The 21,307-nt window shown below is 40.2% G+C and overlaps 1 protein-coding gene across 1 annotated transcript; it reads right to left on the reverse strand.

The window, feature by feature from the left end:
• Nucleotides 1–1,088: 1,088 nt before the first annotated feature.
• Nucleotides 1,089–4,844, reverse strand: LOC129773999 (uncharacterized). Its single transcript, XM_055777680.1, has one exon. It carries the CDS (start codon nucleotides 4,842–4,844, stop codon nucleotides 1,089–1,091), a length of 3,756 nt encoding a protein of 1,251 aa, XP_055633655.1.
• Between the last annotated feature and the right edge of the window lie 16,463 nt (nucleotides 4,845–21,307).

The raw sequence follows: 21,307 nt of genomic DNA on the forward strand, positions 1-21,307 counted from the left end.
AGCAGAGGACGAGAGTTCATTGCGCTTTCAATTTGGCTCAATACAGTGTAATAGCCTTCAAAGGAAAGGCGAGTGTTTCCTAATTGGCGAAATAAATGTTTTTTGGCAATTTTGACTGCCGCTTCCCAAAGGCCACCGAAGTGTGGTGCCTTTGGAGGTGTCAAGTGCCACGTTATACCACTCTGGGCGCATGTGGAGGCTATTTCTCCCTGTTCCTTTTGACTGCGAAATCTGGCAAATAACTCTATCAGTTCTCCTTTCGCTCCCTCAAAATTTTTGCCATTATCCGAATGGATGTGGGCGGGAATTCCTCGTCTTGATATGAATCTGCGCAGGGCGGCTAGAAATCCTGGAGTCGACAAATCTCCCACCAATTCTAAGTGGACAGCTTTGGTGGCGAAACATACAAAGACTTCCAGGTAAGCTTTTGCGGGGGAGGCACGCTTATGAATCGGTTTCAGATACAGTGGACCGGCATAGTCGACTCCTGTGACCGAGAATGGACGACTTTGGAGGACCCTCGAAGCTGGCAATTGGCCTATTTGCTGCTGCAAAAGGACAGGACGATGGCGGGAGCAGCGAAAGCAGTTCCTAACTATACTTTTGACCAGGTTTCTGCCATCGAGTGGCCAGTAATCTTCACGCATTGCGGAGAGCAAAAGACGCCCGCCGTCGTGGAGAAGTTTCCGGTGATAATATTCGCTAATCAGCCGTGAAAATGGATGATTTTTGAGGAGGAGGGCAGGATGTTTTGATTGGTAGGGTAGCTGAGAGAGATTGAGCCGACCTCCAACTCGCATAATGCCCACTGGGTCCAGAAAAGGGCGAAGGCGCCAAGTGGATGAATGTTTCGAAACCGAATTTTCTCGTTGTAGTTCTCTGATTTCTTTCTTGAACGCATCTTGTTCAGCAAAGCGGATCAGAAGCGCATTGGCAGAGGCAAGCTCTGCTACAGTAAGTATTTCTGGGTTGATGTTATTCTCGTGGGTTGTTGCAGATGGTTGGGTTTTAGCACGAATTTTGGCAATAAAACGGAGACAGTAACCAACGACGTGAAGCAAACGGGTGTACGACGACCATCGAAGGAATCATGAATTGACGCTGGGTGTAGTTTGGACAGAAACGACGACGATTTTCTCCTCTAATCCTTCTTCAGGTACGGTGTATGTGTTCGAGATCGGCCAAGCTTCCTGTGGGTGTGCCAACCAGGCTGGGCCATGCTTCCAAACATCGCTACATATGAAATCATCGATCGACATTCCACGAGAGACAAGATCGGCGGGATTCTCTGTTCCGGATATGTGGTTCCATCTTCCTTCGTGTGTGTAGTGTTGCACTTCCGAGACTCGATTAGCGACGAAGGTCTTCCATGTGCTGGGTGGCGCTCGAAGCCAGTGCAGACATACCGCTGAGTCCGACCAGAAATACGATGCCGACACGTTTACGCCGATGGACTCCTTCACACGATGGTGTAGATGTGCCGCTAACACGCAAGAACACAGCTCTAATCGCGCGATAGATAACCGTTTCAGGGGTGCAACTCTGCTCTTAGAAGCCAGTAGACGTATTTTAACGGTTCCTAGGGCGTTCGAGCAACGAACGTAAAGACATGCTCCATACGCAGATGTATATGCGTCAGCGAAGGTGTGCAATTCCACGGTGGCCTCTGGGAGAAATGCGTAACGGTCAACTCTGTAGACTGCGATTTTTGGTAGCTCGTGCCGAAACTGCTGCCATTTCACCAGAATAGCGTTTGGAACCGGATCATCCCAGCCGCAGGCAAGCGACCACAACTCCTGCATGAGAATCTTTGCTCGAACAACAACTGGGGCAATCAAACCGAGAGGATCGAACAACCTAGCGATGTCGGACAAGATCGATCGTTTCGTGGAGGGATCTTCACGTGGTAGTATTTGCGAGTCGAAGCGAAGTTGATCCGTTTCTGGCTCCCAACGGATCCCAAGAGTTTTGATGGTTTCATTGGGATTGAACTGCAAACTTGATTTCGTTCCAATTTGCTCGTCTCTTAAGCCTTGAAGTACCTCCAGACGGTTCGAGGTCCACTTCCTCAGCTCAAAACCTCCTCTGCTGAGCAGTTCGGAAAGCTCCTTCCGAAGTTGGGTAGCTTCCTCGACGGTGTTAGCTCCTCCAATGAAATCATCAACGTAAAAGTTTTTTCGTAGCGACGGACCTGCCAATGGATATGCGTGACCTTCGTCAATTGCGAGCTGTTGGAGCGTACGGGTGGCTAGAAAAGAAGACGGCGCTAGCCCATAAGTTACGGTCCGCAGTTCATATGAACGGGATAGAACGGGAGTAGTCTTGTCGAAACGGAACAGAATACGCAGGAGAGGATAGTCGTCTGGATGTTGAAGCACTTGCCGATACATTTTTGTTATGTCTCCGACGAGAGCCACCGGATAGGTGAGAAATCTTAGGATAATTGAAAGAAGGTCCTCCTGTACCACCGGGCCAACACATAGGGCTTCGTTTAAAGAAAACCCGGATGAAGTACGAGCCGATCCGTCGAATACCACCCTAACTTTGGTGGTCGTACTTTCTTCCTTTATCACAGGGTGGTGTGGAATGTAGTAGGTTTGAGAGCTTGTTCCGTCGTCCGTCTCGACCAGCCGCATGTGGTCAAGGGAGAGGTACTCTTCCATGAACTTGTTGTACTCTTCCTTCAATATCGGCTCTCGGTTCAATCGTCGCTCAAGCTGCTCATATCGTCGAAAAGCACTGTTTTTGGACTCCCCTAGCATCGTGCTGAAGTCAGGTTTTCGAGGTAATCGGACGATATAGCGACCCGTTTCATCCCTAGACGTTGTAGCTTGGTAGAAAGTTTCACAGTGGCGCTCTTCAATGGAGTAATTGTCACCGATGGTCAGTTCCTCGGTTTTCCAAAACCGCTCCAGGCTCTCTTCGAGGGTCATCGTCGAAACTGCAACAACGCGAGTAGCTTGATGTTGGGTGGGATTAATCGTGCAAACGGATCCCGTGACGACCCAACCGAACACGCTATCCACCAGAATCGGAAGATTTTCTGCCAGCTGAAGGCGAGCGGTGCTAGGGAAGAACGAGTGAAAATGCTTGGCACCCAGAACCATGTCGATCTGTTGACACTTGTTGAACGATGGATCTGCTAGCGCCAAGTTCTCAGGTATCTGCCATTCCTTCACTGGGATGTCCTGCGCTGGAAGATCTGCAGTAACGGTGTTCATCAACAAAAATTCGACGCCGCATTCGAACTTGTCATTTCTTGATTTTATCCGAGCATAAATTGACTCTCGGATATTCTTCGACAGATTCCCAGCCCCCTGGATAGTAATATTCACAGGGTCCCTCCGTAGGTGCAACCTGCGAGCTAAACGGTCGGTGATGAGATTCGGCTGTGAGGCGCTGTCAAGCAAGGCACGAGCTATATGGTCCTGACCGTACGCATCGACGATCTTCACCAATACCGTCAAAAGAAATACATCCTCACGAAGCTGTGGAGCAGCTGCACTGGCAACAACCCGGGGAGCAATTTCAGTTTCTGAAGCGGAAGTAGCGGGATTCAATTCTATCGTAGAGCGCGTACTAGACATCACTGCTTGAGTCGACATGGAAGTACGAGCAGAGGATGTTTCGTTGTTTGACCTCAAAGCCACGTTGGAGTGCAGCAAGCTGTGATGACGCTTGTTGCAATGCTTGCAGTTGAAATGTGACGGACAGTGACGAGCGATGTGATCACCTTTCAGACAATTATGACAGAGACGCTTATTCGAGACGAGTTGTTGTCGTTCGGAATTAGAGAAGCGGATGAACTTTGAACATTTCATCAACTGATGTTCCTGGTTGCATGCCGGACACTGATTGGCAGAGTTGGAAGTGGAAGCACACGATGACAAGCGGAAATGAGATGGTCGTTTAGAAGCAGGCGAAGGCCCAGACGAGGTGGATGCTAACTGATGATGATTCACTAGAATCGATTCCAAAACTCGCATTCGACGCTGAAGGAATTCGATCAGACAATCGTAGTTTGCGTGGTTGTTGGTCGATGCGTGATCTTCCCACCCTTTGAGGGTGTCGTCGGGAAGTTTCGTGCACAAGAGGTGCTCGAGAATGCTGCTCCAATAATTCGTCGGTTCTCCTAATTGACACAAGACCTTGGTGTGTCGTTGGAATTCGTCCACCAGCGCATGTAATGATGCAGCTGTTTCCTTCTTCGCCGAGTGGATGTCAAAAAGAGCTTGAAGGTGCCTCTTCTTCAAGAGGTATTCATTAGCGTATCTGTCGACAAGAGTTTGCCAAGCCAAATTATAGTTCGCGGAGCTGATTGCGATTGATTCAATCAGCTGTGCCGCCTCACCCTTCAGTGCCGCTCTTAAATAGTGGAACTTTTGGATAGCGGAAACGTCGGAGTTCGAATGGATTAATGCCAGAAAAGTGTCGTGAAACCCTAACCACTGCATGTAATCTCCGTTAAATTCTGGAAGGGAGATCGTTGGCAATTTCAACCCAGAGAGAGCGGAAGCATGCGAGCTAGATTCAGGGATGCGAGAAGCTTGGTGAATAACATTTAATTTAGAGCTCAAATCAGCTTTAATTCTGAACAGTCGAGGCTCAAAGTCGGCACGAATTTCACGGTTGATTTGCCTACCCTCCTCAGTCTGCTCAAGATCCTCCAGTTGCGCCTGCACCTCCTCCAGAGTAGCCCACATGTTGTTGAGGTATTCAAGTCGAATTGGCACCTGTGCTTGGTCTCGTTGTTCGTCGTAGTGTATAAATTCCTCTGCCCGACCCAGAGCATCCATCATGGTAGTCCTCCTTGAAGCCAACACCACGTGCTGTGGAAGCGCCATCTTGAGAGTTGACAATGGCGAACGATTCGCGATGGCGGGAGACGAGGAATCTGTCGATCGAAAAGACCACGGTAGACCTGGATAGCGAAGGTTAAGCTACTTGGAATGGTACTCACCAGTTCCAAGGCCAAATAATGCCTTGAATTTTATAAAGATATGCGTCGTAACGTGTCCACGCCCGACTGGATGATGAAAGTTCTCGTTAACTGGATACTATCCTCCAATCTGCTGTGCTGATATCTCAATTACAAGAAGCGTCGATACTTTCAGGACCACCAACGAACGGCTGAGATGCAATGGCGGAATAGCGTGATTTGCTAGCACCTTGTACTCCAAATGTGATAGCGCTGGATGGCCGAAATACAATGGCGATTGTCACTGGCTCACAGTAGACAATAGGAATGTCCGAATGAACAATAGTCGACCGCCGGTATGGCGGGAACAAGATGGCAGCGCCCGATGGATCGTCCCACGTGTTTCTATGGATGCAGGATCCCTGACGGTATCGACGATCCTGGTCACGGCACCAGTTTTATGTTGGCGTTTACCAATGTAGTCCTACGTTGTGTTATTTTTTACAGCTCACTTCGTAGTAGCAGAAGCCGCAGGTAAGTGAAACGTTTTTCCTTTTCAGGTTCTTCAGCAGCAGCAGCGACGGTGAACAGCGAGGGAGACAAACAGCAGCGCACGAATGTCGAATTCCAGCAACTTCCAAGTGAGTATGTACAAACAGGTAAGTATTTTATTTCTCTACATATAACTTTTTCACAGGATACAATATTCCCTATCGAGCTTCATCACTGCTCTGATCTGCTTACAAAGTGGAACTGAGTCGGCTTAGCTGACTCGGTACTGAATCTCATGATCATTATCGGCTGCCGGGTTGCCAGAAAATAGAAATCAAATCTCGTCTAAAAACGCGATCGCTGGCACAAGCTATGGCGTGTTCTCAAAATTTCCCTATAGTAATTATCAGAATCAACATGTAGAGATACCATTGTAGTATGCTAACAGTACAGATAATTTACTAAAAACTAGAAAATAATTAGACAAGTAACAGTTAGTAGTTATCACATCCGTTCCTTCATTCATGTTTGTGTTGTTGATAATGTAGTGTATTCTCCAAGTCAAGCCATTTAGCCATTTTTTAGCGGCGGCCAAATTGAATTTTTCATGATCATGGAATACGCAGTTTTATAATGGCAATAGAATTAAAGGTATGTTCCAAATTTCAGATCAATCAGTGATCAGGAACGGGGTCAAATTTCAATTAATGTGGGGCAATCCTACAAACACTCAAACAGGGCAAGCTGAATGAAACCATTAAAAAGTAATCAGTTATTTGGGAACTGCGGCCATCTTGGATTTGTATTTTTCATGATCTACTATGTTCAACTAGTCAAGCCCTTTCATTTGATACCCATATTGAAGCGGCTGGGAAAAAAAATATGGCACCATCTTCTGGTGGCGACCATCTTGGATTTGCATTTTTCATAAATAACTGTATTCTACTAGTCAAGCCCTTTCATTTGAAACCCATATTGATGGGGTTCTGAGAAAATATGTAATCCACCATTTTGTTGTGGCCGCCATCTTGGATTTGCATTTTCAATAAATAACTGTGTTCTACTAGTCAAGCCCTTTCTTTGATACCCATATTGGCTATTCAATATGGAATTATTATACAAATTATTCAAAATTTCCGAAAATCAAAAATAAAATACTCCGGATAATCGAGCATAAAATTCCGGATAATCGAATCCCAGATAATCGAGTCTCCGGATAATCGAGTCCGACCTGTAATAAGATAATTTGAATATATTGTTAATAAAAATGAGTATAATGCAAAAATAGGCTTGGTTAAACAGTGCGAGCTAGCATCCGTGTTGGCTTAGTTACTTACTGTAGTGGAACTACCCACATTGTGTTTCGACACCATACGAGCCACTATTTGCGAATCGATCAGTACCTCGCAACCGAGTTACTACAACATTTTTGGATACTACTCACTGCTCACATTTCCCCGCATTACATGGCAGAGCGACAAATTGAACAGTATTACGAAGTGACAGTACCTCGGGCAATATTCGTAACTACTTTTTAGTGTTACGTCGGAACATGTGTGGGTGAAGCGAGTCAAGCTATTGTGAATTGGGTACAGTTAGGTAGCTGCCAGCTGTCAGGTCAGCAAATCAAACTGTGTAATGTGGCCCCAACTATGGTGCTAAGCACATGGCCACGCGAGTCGACGAAGAATTACGTATTATTAGGCAGAGTTAGGCATGAACTATGATTAACGAGTCAATGATAAAGTAAGTATTGCTTATCTACATGAACCTTCAAATGCTTGAGTTTCCGGGCTGATCTATCGAAGGCTTTCATCCTAAGAGGGCTCCTATCAAACGGACAGTGCCACCAGTTGCAGGACACATTAATCCATTCACGTACCTGTCATGTCACACTGCATGCGCACAAAAATCCGGTTCGTAAAACTGTCCAGTAAATCACCACATCGAGACCCCATTAACATGACCCTTCGTGCAGCCCTCGGGAGAAAATCACGATCGTTCGCCGTGGCTGACTTCGGTAAGCGGTTGCTCCTATAGTGGTGCCCAATATGCTAACGATATAATATGTTGAAAGCTGAACTCGCTGTTGTTCCAGCTCTCGCTATGACAGCATGAGATCTCGCATGCCGCCGATGCCTACCTCATCCTTGCCCACTCACGCCGATCCAGGGCACCAGTCCTGCTCCATGATGATGCAAAACGAAGCGCAGAGAGATTAAGGTCATGACCTGGGAGATGAGTGCGCTACCGGACGGACATTACTTTACATGAAAATATTGTCAAACATGTCACCCGCCGTATTTATTTATTTACATAATTATGTACGTTATCGCGCTGCCAACCGAAGACGAACTGAAAATGGAAGGAAAAAACAAGATGGAAAAAAAAGAACGGAAGAGAAAGACCGAACGGTCCGAGGTGCACTTTTGACTTCTTTTTCCACATGTGGTCAAGCGCAAGGTTGACCCTCCTAACTCTCCGCTCAAAACTCAATCCATAATCATACCTTGCGAACGTGGCGCACAGGATCGCTGTGTCTTTCCAAGGTGGTGCATGAATATGTTTCTGCATTTGCAATTACGATATTTGCGGTTCGCAGCGCATGGAAGAGCGATTGCTTTTAGCATGAAATTTATAGACTTTTGTGTTTATGCACATGAAGCTGCTGCACCCATCTCGCGAAGAGTCTATCTCCAGTGTTGGTTGCTGGTCGAGGCGAAGCTTGTAAAGATGATGTTTTATCACGATTTCAATTCCGAGGAAACTAATTGATAATTGTACAACATTGACAAATTGAGCGATACGATCGACTCTATAATGAGGGGAGGAGTAATCGATGCGATGTTTTGTGGCTCATTTGAATTTTCCTCCTCACCGCTTCGGAATTTCTTCTGCATGAGGCGATGGGAAACTTTCTTCTTCATCTGGCGCACAATCGAATTGGGGAGATTTGTATGACGTTCTTTCTTAACATAAAAGGTTTTTAACATACACAGATTGTCTCAAACTGGCATACTGTTTTATATTAGTAAAAATTTTATTGTTATAAAAAATACACTCTGATAAACGATAATAAACACCATAATTCGTATAATTTTCAGACAATGATCAGGTGTCAGTATATTCATGGTGAAATGGCAAATTAAATTGAACACAAAATAAGCGAGAGCTGTGAAAATGGCGCACATATCGAAAAGCGTTGCTATGCTCTAATATTTGACTATGAAAGGTTCACGAAATAAATGTGATGTTCTTGTCGAACGGTCATATCAGTGAATTTAGAATCAATTAAATAATAAAATTTAATAAAAGTTTGTATTTTTTGTAGAAATCATTTAATTTTCCGTTTTTATCGGGACAGATGGTGTATATATCATTTTTAGATTTTAACCTAGATTCCGCCCGCAAATATTAAATGGTAATGTGTCTTTTCTCAGGATTACCTGGTGTTTGCTTAGCAGTGTAATTTAGAATGCTGAGTATCGTTCTTTTGTATTGTATAACATCATTATAATGTCATGGACAGTGTTCGGCTTGTATAGCCTCTCAATTTTTACTCAATAACTATCTTGTAGCAAAGAACCATCGTTTATCTTCATTCATTCAGAGCTCCATATTTCCTTGCAGTACGTTCGCGATATGAGAAAATTAGTGATACATGCCTTTCACATCGATCCAGATTATGCCTCAAGCGATAGATTCAAAGAAGAATATGACATATGACCTTATCGTCCGGTCATTTTTCCCATCATTCTTTTATCTTCCCGTTCAGTCGGTCGAAGATAAACTTCTCATATAGGATCGTGCGATAGGAATGTTCAAAATTCAGTTAGAAAAAAAATGAAAGTCTAAACCAAATCATGGATGCGCTTGCTGGCTGAGTCCATTGTCTCCGTCGTTCGCCCTCCTGGTGAGAATCATTTTTCACGATGCCCAACTCAGCGAACCAGAACAGTATACGAATAGCCCATCAAACAACCTATCCCAAAGGTTTGAAACCTTGAAAAAAAAGCAAAACAAAAGATTCACAATAGCGCGCTTGCTTCATGCGAACGGACCCATACGAGGTGCATGTGTAATTATATAACATTTATATTTCGCGCATTATCCGCAGCGTGTTCACGTCCCATTTTGTCCCGAGAAGAATACAAAAAAGGCAGCTGCACTTTATCCTTTCCTACCGACCGATGAAGTGGTTTGGCTATGGGTTGTTTGCTCATCAATCCATCAATCCGCATCGAGTTCGAGGTCGGATGATGATGAGTCTGCTGGCGTGTCGTGCCGAGACAAGATACTGACCCCATTAAACTTGGCGGTCCGCCGGAGCTCATTTATAATTTAGTAATTTTCTGATTTTTTCGCCAGTTTTGTGGCCAATCTCGCTGACGGTGAATAAGTGGTCTATGGGGCAGGTAATGAATCTCTGTTTGTTTTGCTGGTACACGAGAACAAGGAGAGGTGTCCGAATAACGCTAAACAAACAGAACATTAGCCAGTGATAATGAGCTCGTGTCTTAGAGGTATCGGCGGTAATAGTAATGATGATGGGAAATTCGCGACTGTAAGCTGGGCTACGAAGAACCGTGCAGTTGTGAATGTCAGTTTAAAGTCATTGAGCGCCCCAGAAGAAGGCGCTGAAAAATGACGTACCATTAGGCATCGAAAAAAGGGCTTCGTCTCGTGTGAACCGAGCGTGATTATCGGGTACAGCCTCCTGTAATTAGATTAGGAAGTTGGATTGGAAGGAGGGCTTCCTACGTCTCGTGAGGCTCTGTGAAGAGATCGTCTCCGGCGATGAAATGATCATTTGAAGATAATAATTCATTTGATATTTTTATTAAATTTACTGGAGACTTTTGTCTCTTTAACTTTTACACCTATTTATGCACAAAATAGTACATAACTTGTTTTTAAATTATCCAAGCCGTACCATGATATAACATAACAAACACGTCTCATTATAAAGTTCGCTAAATTGAGAACTTTCTGATTGAAATGCCCAATTGACTTGATTGATGAGCGGTAGAACAAAGTTTAGGAACAGCATAATCGGTTTAGCCATAGTATCGTTTGAATGAGTCAATATACGATTGGCGGATTGGTTATGGTCATACTTAACCAAAAGCAGTTAAGGGGGTATTCTAGTGTAGAGACATGAATTTCGGACAATTTTTCGAGCTCCGTAAAAATAAAATAAAGAATATTTTTGCTATCCATTATATCATTGTTTGTTCATCTATCTTTTAATAATAAAACAAAAAATGAACTTAGAAAACATACTCAAACTAGAATAGTTAAGAGCTGATGAAGTGAGAGGGTTAAAAAAAAGTTGTGCCATGGCGTACACAATTCCAGCCCTTCTGGTTATCTGAAATAAAACAATCGAACAGATTCTGAATCAGTGAGGATGCCGCTATCGCATGAACGGCCGTTTTTTCTTACGTTTCCCAATTTTTCCAAAATAGTCAAAATTAAAAAATATCATTTTTTAGAGGTTCATGCGATAGAGAGATGCCTGCAGATTGTATTCATAGAAGTTCTACATTAATCAGTTCAGTAGAAATTGAGATATCGTGCACGCCAGTTTGACAAAACTAGTTTCGAGAAAAAACGCGTGCAATGTTGTAGTCGTACCAGGTGCAATACCGCATCACTAAAATGGCTCTAACTCGGTAAATAATAGAATTTTCGATAAGCCATCTCCATCTCGTTGCGTTCAACTTTTGTATAAATCTAGATATCTTGATTGCACTGATTTTTTTTTACTCTTTTGATACATCAAATGAAAGTCCTGAAAAAACAGTTTCGTATATTAACTTATATCCCTTAAATGTGTAGGATGAGGTGGATTCCGGAATCATATTCTAACTAGGACACGAAGAATTCGACACTATTTAATATTTTTTATATCGATGTTCAAATATGTACACAAAACACATAAAAGTCATTACCACACTTTTCTTCTATTGTAGCGTTGCCCGAACGGTCTTGGCTTTCTTTCATACAACTAAAACTCGACCAATCCTGTTAGCATGCAACTCTCGACTGTTTTATTTTTCCGAAATTAATTCTACAAGCTAATTCTTCTACCTTCAAATTTCTGGGGAGGCGCTTGGAGTTACCCTGCTATATCTGCCTATAAATAATTATGCGCCGAGTAATCGAAAAATGTCCCGTGTGTGTTGAACTGCCACGAACCGAGTGGAAACTTGAGATTTGTTTCACTTGCACAAAAATAACAAAATTGATGTCAGTAAAAGAAATGTAGACTCGGTAACAACATAAGTTGAACAAAAATGTAATTAGAGAAGTGTTCGATTTTCGACAAGGGTGATGCACTTTTGGAACTTGACGACAAAGCTCAAGTGTGCTATAATGAAATATGAAGAATGGTTTGGCGAGGTATTCTCCAAGCATCTCTACATACATTTAGGGAGGAATTAGGGTCGCTTCACTATTTATTTAATTACGCAGATGAGGACAATGGAGAACGGTCAAGCGAATTCAGGGAAATGAAGTAGGAGAAACAATAACATAATCACTTCTAAGGAAGACATATATGGGTAACATAATATTAAGATCGCGACTTTTTAAGCTACTAGCTGACCCGGCAAACTTCGTCCCGCCCAAAATTTATTTTTTGTTATCAATACCTTCAAACATTCACGTTTTCTTACTAAGCGCAAAATCATGGGTCCAATCGCAGAACTGTTCATTGTTGTCCATTAGGCGATCCTTTCTTTGGTATAGATAGAAGAAGGTATAGGAGTGCGTTCCATCACATTAAAATCCATTTCCAGTTTCGAACAAAGGTCAATTTCGCTAGCGCAAACATCAAATGGACTAACAGCACTTGTCACTATGTGATTGTAGAACATATGGGAATTCAATTTTCCGAATTTTCCCTTTTTCCTTCAGATTTTTCTGAAAATTTACAACTATCATGTTTGGAGGGGTGTCATACCATCAAATTTCATACCCAAAAACCCTCACATCCCAAATTGTGCTTGATTATTTCTCGAGTAATGCAGAAATTTGAGTTTCATTTGTATGGCAGCCCCCCTAAGAGAGGGCGGGGAGTATCTAACCACAATAAAAACATTCATTGCACCCTTAAACCTCCATATGCCAAATTTCGTTTCATTTGCTTGATTAATTCCCGAGTAATATAGAAATTTGTATTTATTTGTATGGCAGCCCCACCTTAGAGAGTGGGATGGAGAGTCTAACCATCATAGAAACATTTTGTGCACCCTAAAACCTTCACATGCTAAATTTGCTTTCATTTTCTTGATTAGTTCTCGAGTTATGCAGAAATTTGTTCTTCATTTGTATAGCAGCCCCCCCTTAGAGAGGAGGGTGGAGAGAATAACCACCATAGAAACATTTATTGCACTCTAAAACCTTCACATGCTAAATTTGGTTCCATTTGCTTGATTATTTCTCGAGTAATGCAGAAATTTGTGTTTCATTTGTATGGCAGCCCCCCCCCCTTAGAGAGGGGGCAGGGGTCTCTAACTATCACGAAACCCTCCCCGGCCCCAAAAACCCCTACATACCAATTTTCATGTTGATCGGTTCATTAGTTTCCGAGTCCATATTAATTAGACAGACAGACAGACAGACAGAAATACATTTTTATATATATAGATCATGGTCTGACATGAGTGGGTATACCCATTCGAACCTATAACTCAGCAGCCAATTAAATTATTCGATTGCATTATTTACATTACCAAACAACATGCTTTATATTATGATATCAGGTATCCTGGACCACTATTACAGAAATTTTTAGTAGAAAAACCTACACGATATAAACGTGAATTAAGAACAAATTGATTGGCCAACAACCTGGACATCAAACTAATTAAATCTCTATCATCGTTTAATCTTTTGAGCCAGGCTCTCGTCAAATCTTTGGGAAGAACTCCAAAATAATTCCAAGATCATCCTTCCATGGATTCTGCCAACTGATAAATGCCTATCATCAGATGGAGAATAATTCACAATACGCTAAAAATCGAAATAACATACCTATGTTAATCGAAAAATTGTTCACTTCCTTTATTATATTCAATGTTCATGTTTTAAGCAAAAAATCTGAAAAAAAAATCCTGTCTGTCTTTGTAACGTGGGAAAACGGTTGATTGCTCAACATTAAGTTAATCTGCGAGTTTTTATTGAGCTTGGCTATCGTCGTCGTCCAATAAAGTTTGCAATTCGGCGTTTTCAAACACTTTTTTTCCACGATTCTCGTTTCCCAAATCGAAATTTCCTTTAAAATTTTTGAACCACTCATATTCATATTGCGATTTACGGAGAGCTTGATTTTTCGGACCAAATTTGAAAAATATGATTTTTTCGGACCACCCTAGAATGGGAATGGTATCTTAATGCAAAAATACGGGTCTAATGTTTTGCGGTAAAGAACAAAATTGCCACTTTTGACAAAAATCTGAGAACCACTATATCGGTTTGGCAAGAATGGCAGATTTGTGTTTTATAGTTTTCATGGTTTAGGGACCTATATTTTTTTATATTTTTTATTGAAAGCTGCGTTTTTTACATAACATATCCAAAAATCAAAGAGAGGTTTTCGTTCGGTTTTGAGTTGTGATTTTTAAATGTTACCATGTTCCCAGCCTTTGTGCAATTTTTCTATGCGACTAGACTATCATACCTACATTGATTTATAACGACTGTAATATGGTTACATCATCAATACTCATTATAATTTCTAATCCTCGACTATCATGTTATACGTAGAGACTTGAATCAATTTCGATGATTGCTTTTGCATCTCATAAGTTAATTAGTCTTCCCCGGACTATAAGGAACTCCGATTACCGTCTTGCTAGATTTAATGAATAATTAATTATTTCAGGTGAATTAAATTGATTGTCAAGTAACAACCTTCAAAATCATGCTCATTAGATAGAGAATTGAATCATTCATCTTTCCACATAATTCGTTTTTTTTCTTGGTCGTGACAGAGAAAAGTTATAGAAGTCAAAATTCTATAATTTTTTCTATATTAACCCATGCCCACGTTTCAGCATGGGTTAATATAGAAAAATTTATAGAATTTTGAAAATCAAAAAAAATTGTTCGAATAGAGTTATCGAAGTTATTTTACCTATCTTCCAGCCACAAGTTTAGTAATCGAAAAAGTGTATAAGTCAAGTTGTATGTAAGAAATTAATTATGTTAAAGAAAATTGAAAAAAGTTATTTGAAATGACCCAAAACACATTAGATAGAGAATACTTTTATCCATCTTCAGCCAAATTTTCGTTGGCCGGAATAGTTTGAGAAAAGGTATGGGCCAAAATGTATACAAGTTGTAGGAGGGAAATTAATAAATTTATCGAAAATGGAAATATAACTTTTTCACAATTGAAAAAAAATTAAGGAACAGAGTGCGAAGTCGATTGAAATGCTTTAAAATTGTGAAATATCAAAGCATGAAGATGGGATATAAATCTTGCTGGATAAACGCTGAACAGAAACTTACAAGCAACAAAAACTTTTATTTGCTAGTTTAACACAAGTACGTAAAGAAGAACCGCGAAAACGAGAAATCTCGTGAGCGGTCCGCAAGGTGCTAAACACATGGCAGATTCAGAGTAAAATAAGATTATCTGTTATATTTTTCATTAAGCTACCTGCACAACCAAAACATGTTAACATTGAAAAATCATAACGCGCCCTTTGCCTCTAAGCCATGTAAACTATAAATAACAAATACAAACAATTATTACGAAAACGTAATTCAATTTTTTTTTTCAAGTGTAATCTTGAAAAAAAAGAAGAAAGAAGATTTAATAATATTTAATAGATAAAGAAGATTAATTCATTGGCTAGTCTTCTGATCATCTAAATCAGTCCAGTAGTTCAAAAGCCATGAATTTTTCAAAAGAAAAACTGAAAAAATAAAAAACATACCGGTCTTATATTTTGCGATAAGGAACAAAACTACGAATTTTAACGAAAATTCGAGAGCCACTACATCTGTTAGCATGTAATGGCTGTATAAGATCCAATCTGTTTTGTATAATATGGCGGAATATTTTCATTCCCTTGTATGACGGCACCAATGGTTATCACGATCGAGATGGAAAATGAAAATAGGGAAGATTTTTAAATTTGTTACGTCACAGATTTTGTTTATGTTTATGTTTGTTACAATAGTCCACTACATAGGAAAAGTGTTGTTATTTAAAGTAAAAATAAGCAGATAAAATTAATGAACTAGTTTTTTTTTCTTAAATCAATGTCAGCGTTCAAAATCATAAGGGCCCAACTGACATTTTAGCAGAAACTGAAATTCCAGTATTATTGAGGTGTTCTAAAATTAATTTCAATTCAATTTTACTTCTCGTTACGTCGACCAAAAACGAAAATGGACAAAATTAGAGTCACAGAATCTTTTGTTCCTTTGTCGGGGAAACATTTGATAGTGCATGGAAAAAAGGTTGCAATTTTTTTTCATGTAGGGTAAATGATCTTGGTTTGTCCAATTTGGGGTGTTTTTACGCAACTAGTAAATGCAAATCGATTTTTCTTCATGAAAATCACACATAATCGATACGAGTTTGGGTTTGTTGAAAAGCCCCAAGTCTCTAGTTGCTAATACTACCATAAGGTGTTGAAATTATTCAATTTTTTATGTTTTTTAATTTTCCTTAAAGAAGAATTATGATCATGGTTTGACCACCTCTGATCATGGTTTGCCCAAAAAAATGAACATGGTTTGTCCGGTTTTAGAAATCTCCATTTTTGAATGAAAACATTCGAATTCACAATTAGATGTTGCATTTATCATTGCTTGAGTTTACTGTCATCATATTGATTCATTCATAATTTAGGCTTTTTTCAGAATATTGCCTTTTCTTGGGCATTTTAGAAGTGTTCACCTCAACACAATCAACACAGAAAAACCATACTTCTGCTATGCGCGAAGCACACCATAAACAAACATAAGCAAACTGCAGCGCGCCAAGCGGTTGCCATAGAAATCATGTGGACAGAACAACATTATTGAATTGGACAACTCATGATCAGAATTGAGTTCATCAAAATGCGTTAATTGAATGGTTTAGCTATGTAAATCCGATACAAATGGTGAGCAAGCATGATGTTTACAATATTTATAAGTGTTGTAATCCAGAAAAGGTCTGAATACGTGCCAAATAATCATCTGGTGATCGATTAAAAGTTAGCTCGAATGAGGAGCACATTGACACAAATAGAAGGTGTATTTTATAATCCTTTAAAACATGTGATTTCGTAAAAATATACTATCAAACTACTATAAATCATGTAAAAGGCAATTTCATTTATATGTTTCGAAACATTCGAAGGCCTTATTTGACACAGGAGCGCTGAATTAGAGCATTCAAAAAAGTGGGCAAACCATGATCATATTTTCGACTGGACAAACCAAGATCATTTACCCTACGATGCACTTGAAAAATAAACTGAATTGACCTAGATTGAGACGAAAAGTTTACCACTTGTGTCTTAGTTTTAGACGAATGAAGTATTCACCATCCTGATTGTGAATAAAGTAATTACAATTGCTGACAAGAGATAAAAATTTTAGTCCGCAAAAATACCATCGCTAACTGGCAACGCAAGTGGAATGAAGATGAATTGGGCCGGTGGTTTCACTCGATTATCCATAAGGTTAGCCTCAAACCGTGGTTTAAAAGTCTGGAATTGAGTCGGGACTTTATTCGCACCTTCTCCCGACTCATGTCCAATCCAGAGCTGCAATTTGTCACAGTCACTGCATATATTTGGGCTACTATGACGACCATTGCAACATTACCACCAAACGACGTGCAACAAAATATAAACCGACAAAACAAATTGCTCACTCTTTGATGCTAAATAGTTTGTCAGAGTGTTTTGACCATCAAAGCATGTTGCAAGTCAGCGCACTATGATCGTCAAGACAAGAAATACCATGTCCTCTGATGTAATGGAAGTTTACACGTTTACCAGGATGCATTTGTTCACGATGCTACCAGAATACCATTTTTATGTAAAATGCTAATACTTCGAGTAGAACAAATGATATAAATGAGTCTAAACGGACTTTCAAATGCGTGAATTTCGATATCGGGCAGAAATTTCAACGAAAAGAGAAATTTCTTCATTATTTCAGCATGTGGAGATTGTTCAAGCTTTGGTCAATTATATATTCCGTTGTCTAAATGGTTTGCAATCGCTCACACGTTATCGCGTGTTCGACATAGTATTTACTTCAGTAAATATAAGAAACAACAACCGGAATGAAAATCGAAGCTTTGCTCGATGAAAATAAAATTCAATCTGCGACAATCATCAATTCATTATGGAAAATTTTACCGCCTACTTGATCGGTCAAAGCGTATTGACAAAAATCAGTAACAGGCAAATTGTTGCATCGAACTCTGTCAGTCACCATTTGACCGAGAATTTTGTCAGTAGGAAGTGACTAACGTGCCTCGTCAGTTGTCAGTGACATTGATGAAAAAATGCAGCTCTGGTCCAATCACTGTTCGTTAGATGCACTACTCTTCCGTTTCAATCTTGCCAGCAGCAATCTCTGCGTTTGTGGCCAAGGTTATCACGACATCGAGCACGTTGTTTGGTCGTGCGAGGTGTATCTGGTCGCCAGATCGAATTTAGAAAACTCCCTTCGGGCCCGAGGAAAACAGCCCAATGTGCCGGAAAGCTCGTGTTGGCTCGGTTAGACCTTGATTACATGTCCCATATATATGTTTTCCTTAAAGCTATCGATCTTCGTGTGTGAATGTCCCTATTTCCTTATACCCTTCTTCCCTTCCTTTGCGGGTAATTCGTCCCCTTGCTATAAATAGTAGAATAAGGTGAAATGTAAATACACTATAGATATGTGAATAGATTTAAGAATTGAGTGTTCATCAACATTGTTACAATTTCCTTATATCCCATCCTTCTCCTAGAAATATGTCACCCTTCTAATCTCGAGTACACCGCGAGTAATCGGTTTTCCACCTTACTAACCATAGATGTAAGAAAATTGTTTATATATATAGTTTTAAAATTATATTTAAGAATTCGGCTCCTTTAAACTTAAGTAACTGAGCCTGTAAAAATAAACGAATTAATAAAAAAATAAGATAAAATTCCATTAGGTTGCTCTAAAATCAAACATAGTAGACATTAGAATAGCATTTATGATATAAGAAGAAGTCAAAGAAAAAATTAAACATTTTAGTTCATGACTTGTTCTGTTTTTTATAATGCGAAAAATATTTTTTGGAAATATGTAATAAGGTTCTGTATACCTTTTCCAAAGTTATTCGTAGATACATTCAATGTTGTACCATTTGAGTAACTGACTGGTATGCCTGATATGTGAACTTCCTATCTTCCTGGCTACTAATACAATCAAAGTTTAACACAACCAAAACCTGTGAATCTTCCCACCTTCTATTCTTCATCTCGTATGATGATAGCGTGTTTCTGAGAAATAGAGTTACAATACAGCCGGCCTTTGTTTAAGTCGTGCTTGGTATTGTTGAGTATTCCTCTTTTTTTTGTACAATTCTATTCAGACACTCAGTCCGAGAGAAACAAAAGTCTGCCCCATACATACGAACATTTTAACACTCTTCAAAACAAGTGCTTTTATTTGTGCATTTGACCCTGTAACACACGAAAAATAATCTGTTCTACCAAGGAAAGCCTTTCTTTTCTGCCACCGCTAGTTTAGGGGTAAATTGTTTCTGAGAAGAGCAAAGGTTTTTTTTACAAAATAGCTATTCTTATTGTTACAGTTCATCTTACGTTATTCCATTCTAAAACGAATCGCCGAATTCTACCTTGTGACTATATGAGACCATTTTTGACAATGTACAAGCATTAAAGCCAATAATTTGTTGTATTTTGCAAAGCATACCAGCAAAAAATATACAGGCGAACTACTCTCCACTCGGATTGCCCTTTATCGTGCCGTTGAAGTTGTTCCCGAATAACGAATTGTTATGCATTGTCGCGATCCCATCGCACAAGCACAGAATCAATAACACATTTCTCTGCGCCGTTTAAAACCAATTTTCCCGCCATAAATTATACCCTCGAGACAATTTGATTACAGCCGTTAAATAATAAAATTAAAAATCGTGGATGAACCAGCCTCTTCACTGCGATCCCTGATGCGCTCATGCTTATGTGCGCTTCGCTTTCTCGTGTGCATAGCTTTGCTGCATCAGCTATTATTGTGTCGCTTATTATTCCCAATTTCCCACAATAATTTTCAGTCATAGAAGGAAAGTTTTTTTCCCCCGTTGCTCGTAAATATGAACCGGAGCGCGAGAGTGAGGTAGAGAAATTGAATAAGCTCATAAAACAACGTCCAACATTTTGATCGCTCCGCGAGTTGAGAGGGTGTGTCTGCCGGTTTTATCTGAGGTAGGTCCGGAGATGACAGAATGGAACACTGATCCAAAGGCTTGTGGATTGTCACTCTGTGGCCTAATCCGAATGAAATTCATAAATCCTCTTAAAATACTGCACATTTCCAAATGGAACATGAAAAGCTCGTGGCTTGTTTGTAAGCCGAAAACCAGCGAACACCTTCAATACATGGAATGTCATGTTTATCGGCTGCATTTTCTTTTTCTTTCAAATCGAAACAATAACTCTAAACATTTCGCTGCGGCAAGCCGGAGACGCGTGTCTCGGTTCCATTCGAAACTGGATTGTTTCGCCCGTAAATGGTCAGCTGATTGAGGACATCGTTGGGACAATTTTTTGTTCCACCTTCGCCCGCCCCGGTTAACCACTTGGTTGCCATTATGCTAATTTAATTTGTGGCTTCATTCGGCCTGACCTAACAGTATTACAAGATCCGATCCCCAGATGAATCCACCCAACGTAAAGCCGTTGTCGACAAGCTTCGCGATTGGCTTATTTATGACAGCCATCGATTGTAGTCTTTATTAGGAAAATTGAAAACGAGAATAATTTGTACCGAATTTGTGACCCGGCTCTAAAAGAAATAAATCGCTGCATTTGAAACACTAATCGAATAGATATGACTCACATGGGAACAGCCGATATGTCCCATCAGAAGCTGAAATACTGCTCAAAGATGGATATCTGTAGTTTAGATTGAGAATAAAATCGAGTTCGTCTCCTAATCGCAATGGGGTCACCTGTAAAAAAATGTTTAATGTTCCTTGGTCTATTTCCACGATGTTGACTCATTTTGTTCAAAATTAACAATTTTATTGAACACAGGTTTTCTTTTATTGATAATAAAGCCATTGGTTTGGCCCGCCAATCCCTCTATCAAAACAAAACACGAAATTCGAGCTAACCTTTGATCTTCGGCATCGGTGGTTGTCGTCGGGGATGATACGATTCCGATGTGGCACAATCGATTCCGAAAAAAGCAGGAAAATAGTGAGATTCAAGAGATAACAGATCAACGCGGCATCCCGATGTTTACGACCACGAATGTCAAATTTCAAAAGTCGTTTATTCTGACACGCCGCAAATGTTGTGATCGAGAAGCAATCAAGAGATGGGAGGGAGAGAGCGGCTCACATTTCCATTGTTATAACAAACGCAAGTTGTTCTCATGAATAATATATTATGGTAATTAGGAGTAATTTTCGATTCAATTTATACGATTGTATAACAAATTGATGATATTTTATTAACCGATACATGGTCTGTTTTATCGATTGATGTCTTCAACGACGTGTCACAACATAATTAGATTTCCTATGATGGTTGTGTGCATTGAAAATTTTTACGATTTCATTCGTTCGTTTGCAAGAAGTTGAAAAAAAAGTGTGAAAAAAATAAAGTGAAACGCAATTATGCAAATTATCAACAATTCTTCTCTTTT

Source organism: Toxorhynchites rutilus, chromosome 3 (genome assembly GCF_029784135.1).
Source record: "Toxorhynchites rutilus septentrionalis strain SRP chromosome 3, ASM2978413v1, whole genome shotgun sequence".
Lineage (NCBI taxonomy): Eukaryota > Metazoa > Arthropoda > Insecta > Diptera > Culicidae > Toxorhynchites > Toxorhynchites rutilus.

Bases quoted from the DNA above. Each gene is read 5' to 3' on its own strand.
- LOC129773999 (XM_055777680.1), bottom strand. From the start codon at position 4,844: ATGGCGCTTCCACAGCACGTGGTGTTGGCTTCAAGGAGGACTACCATG.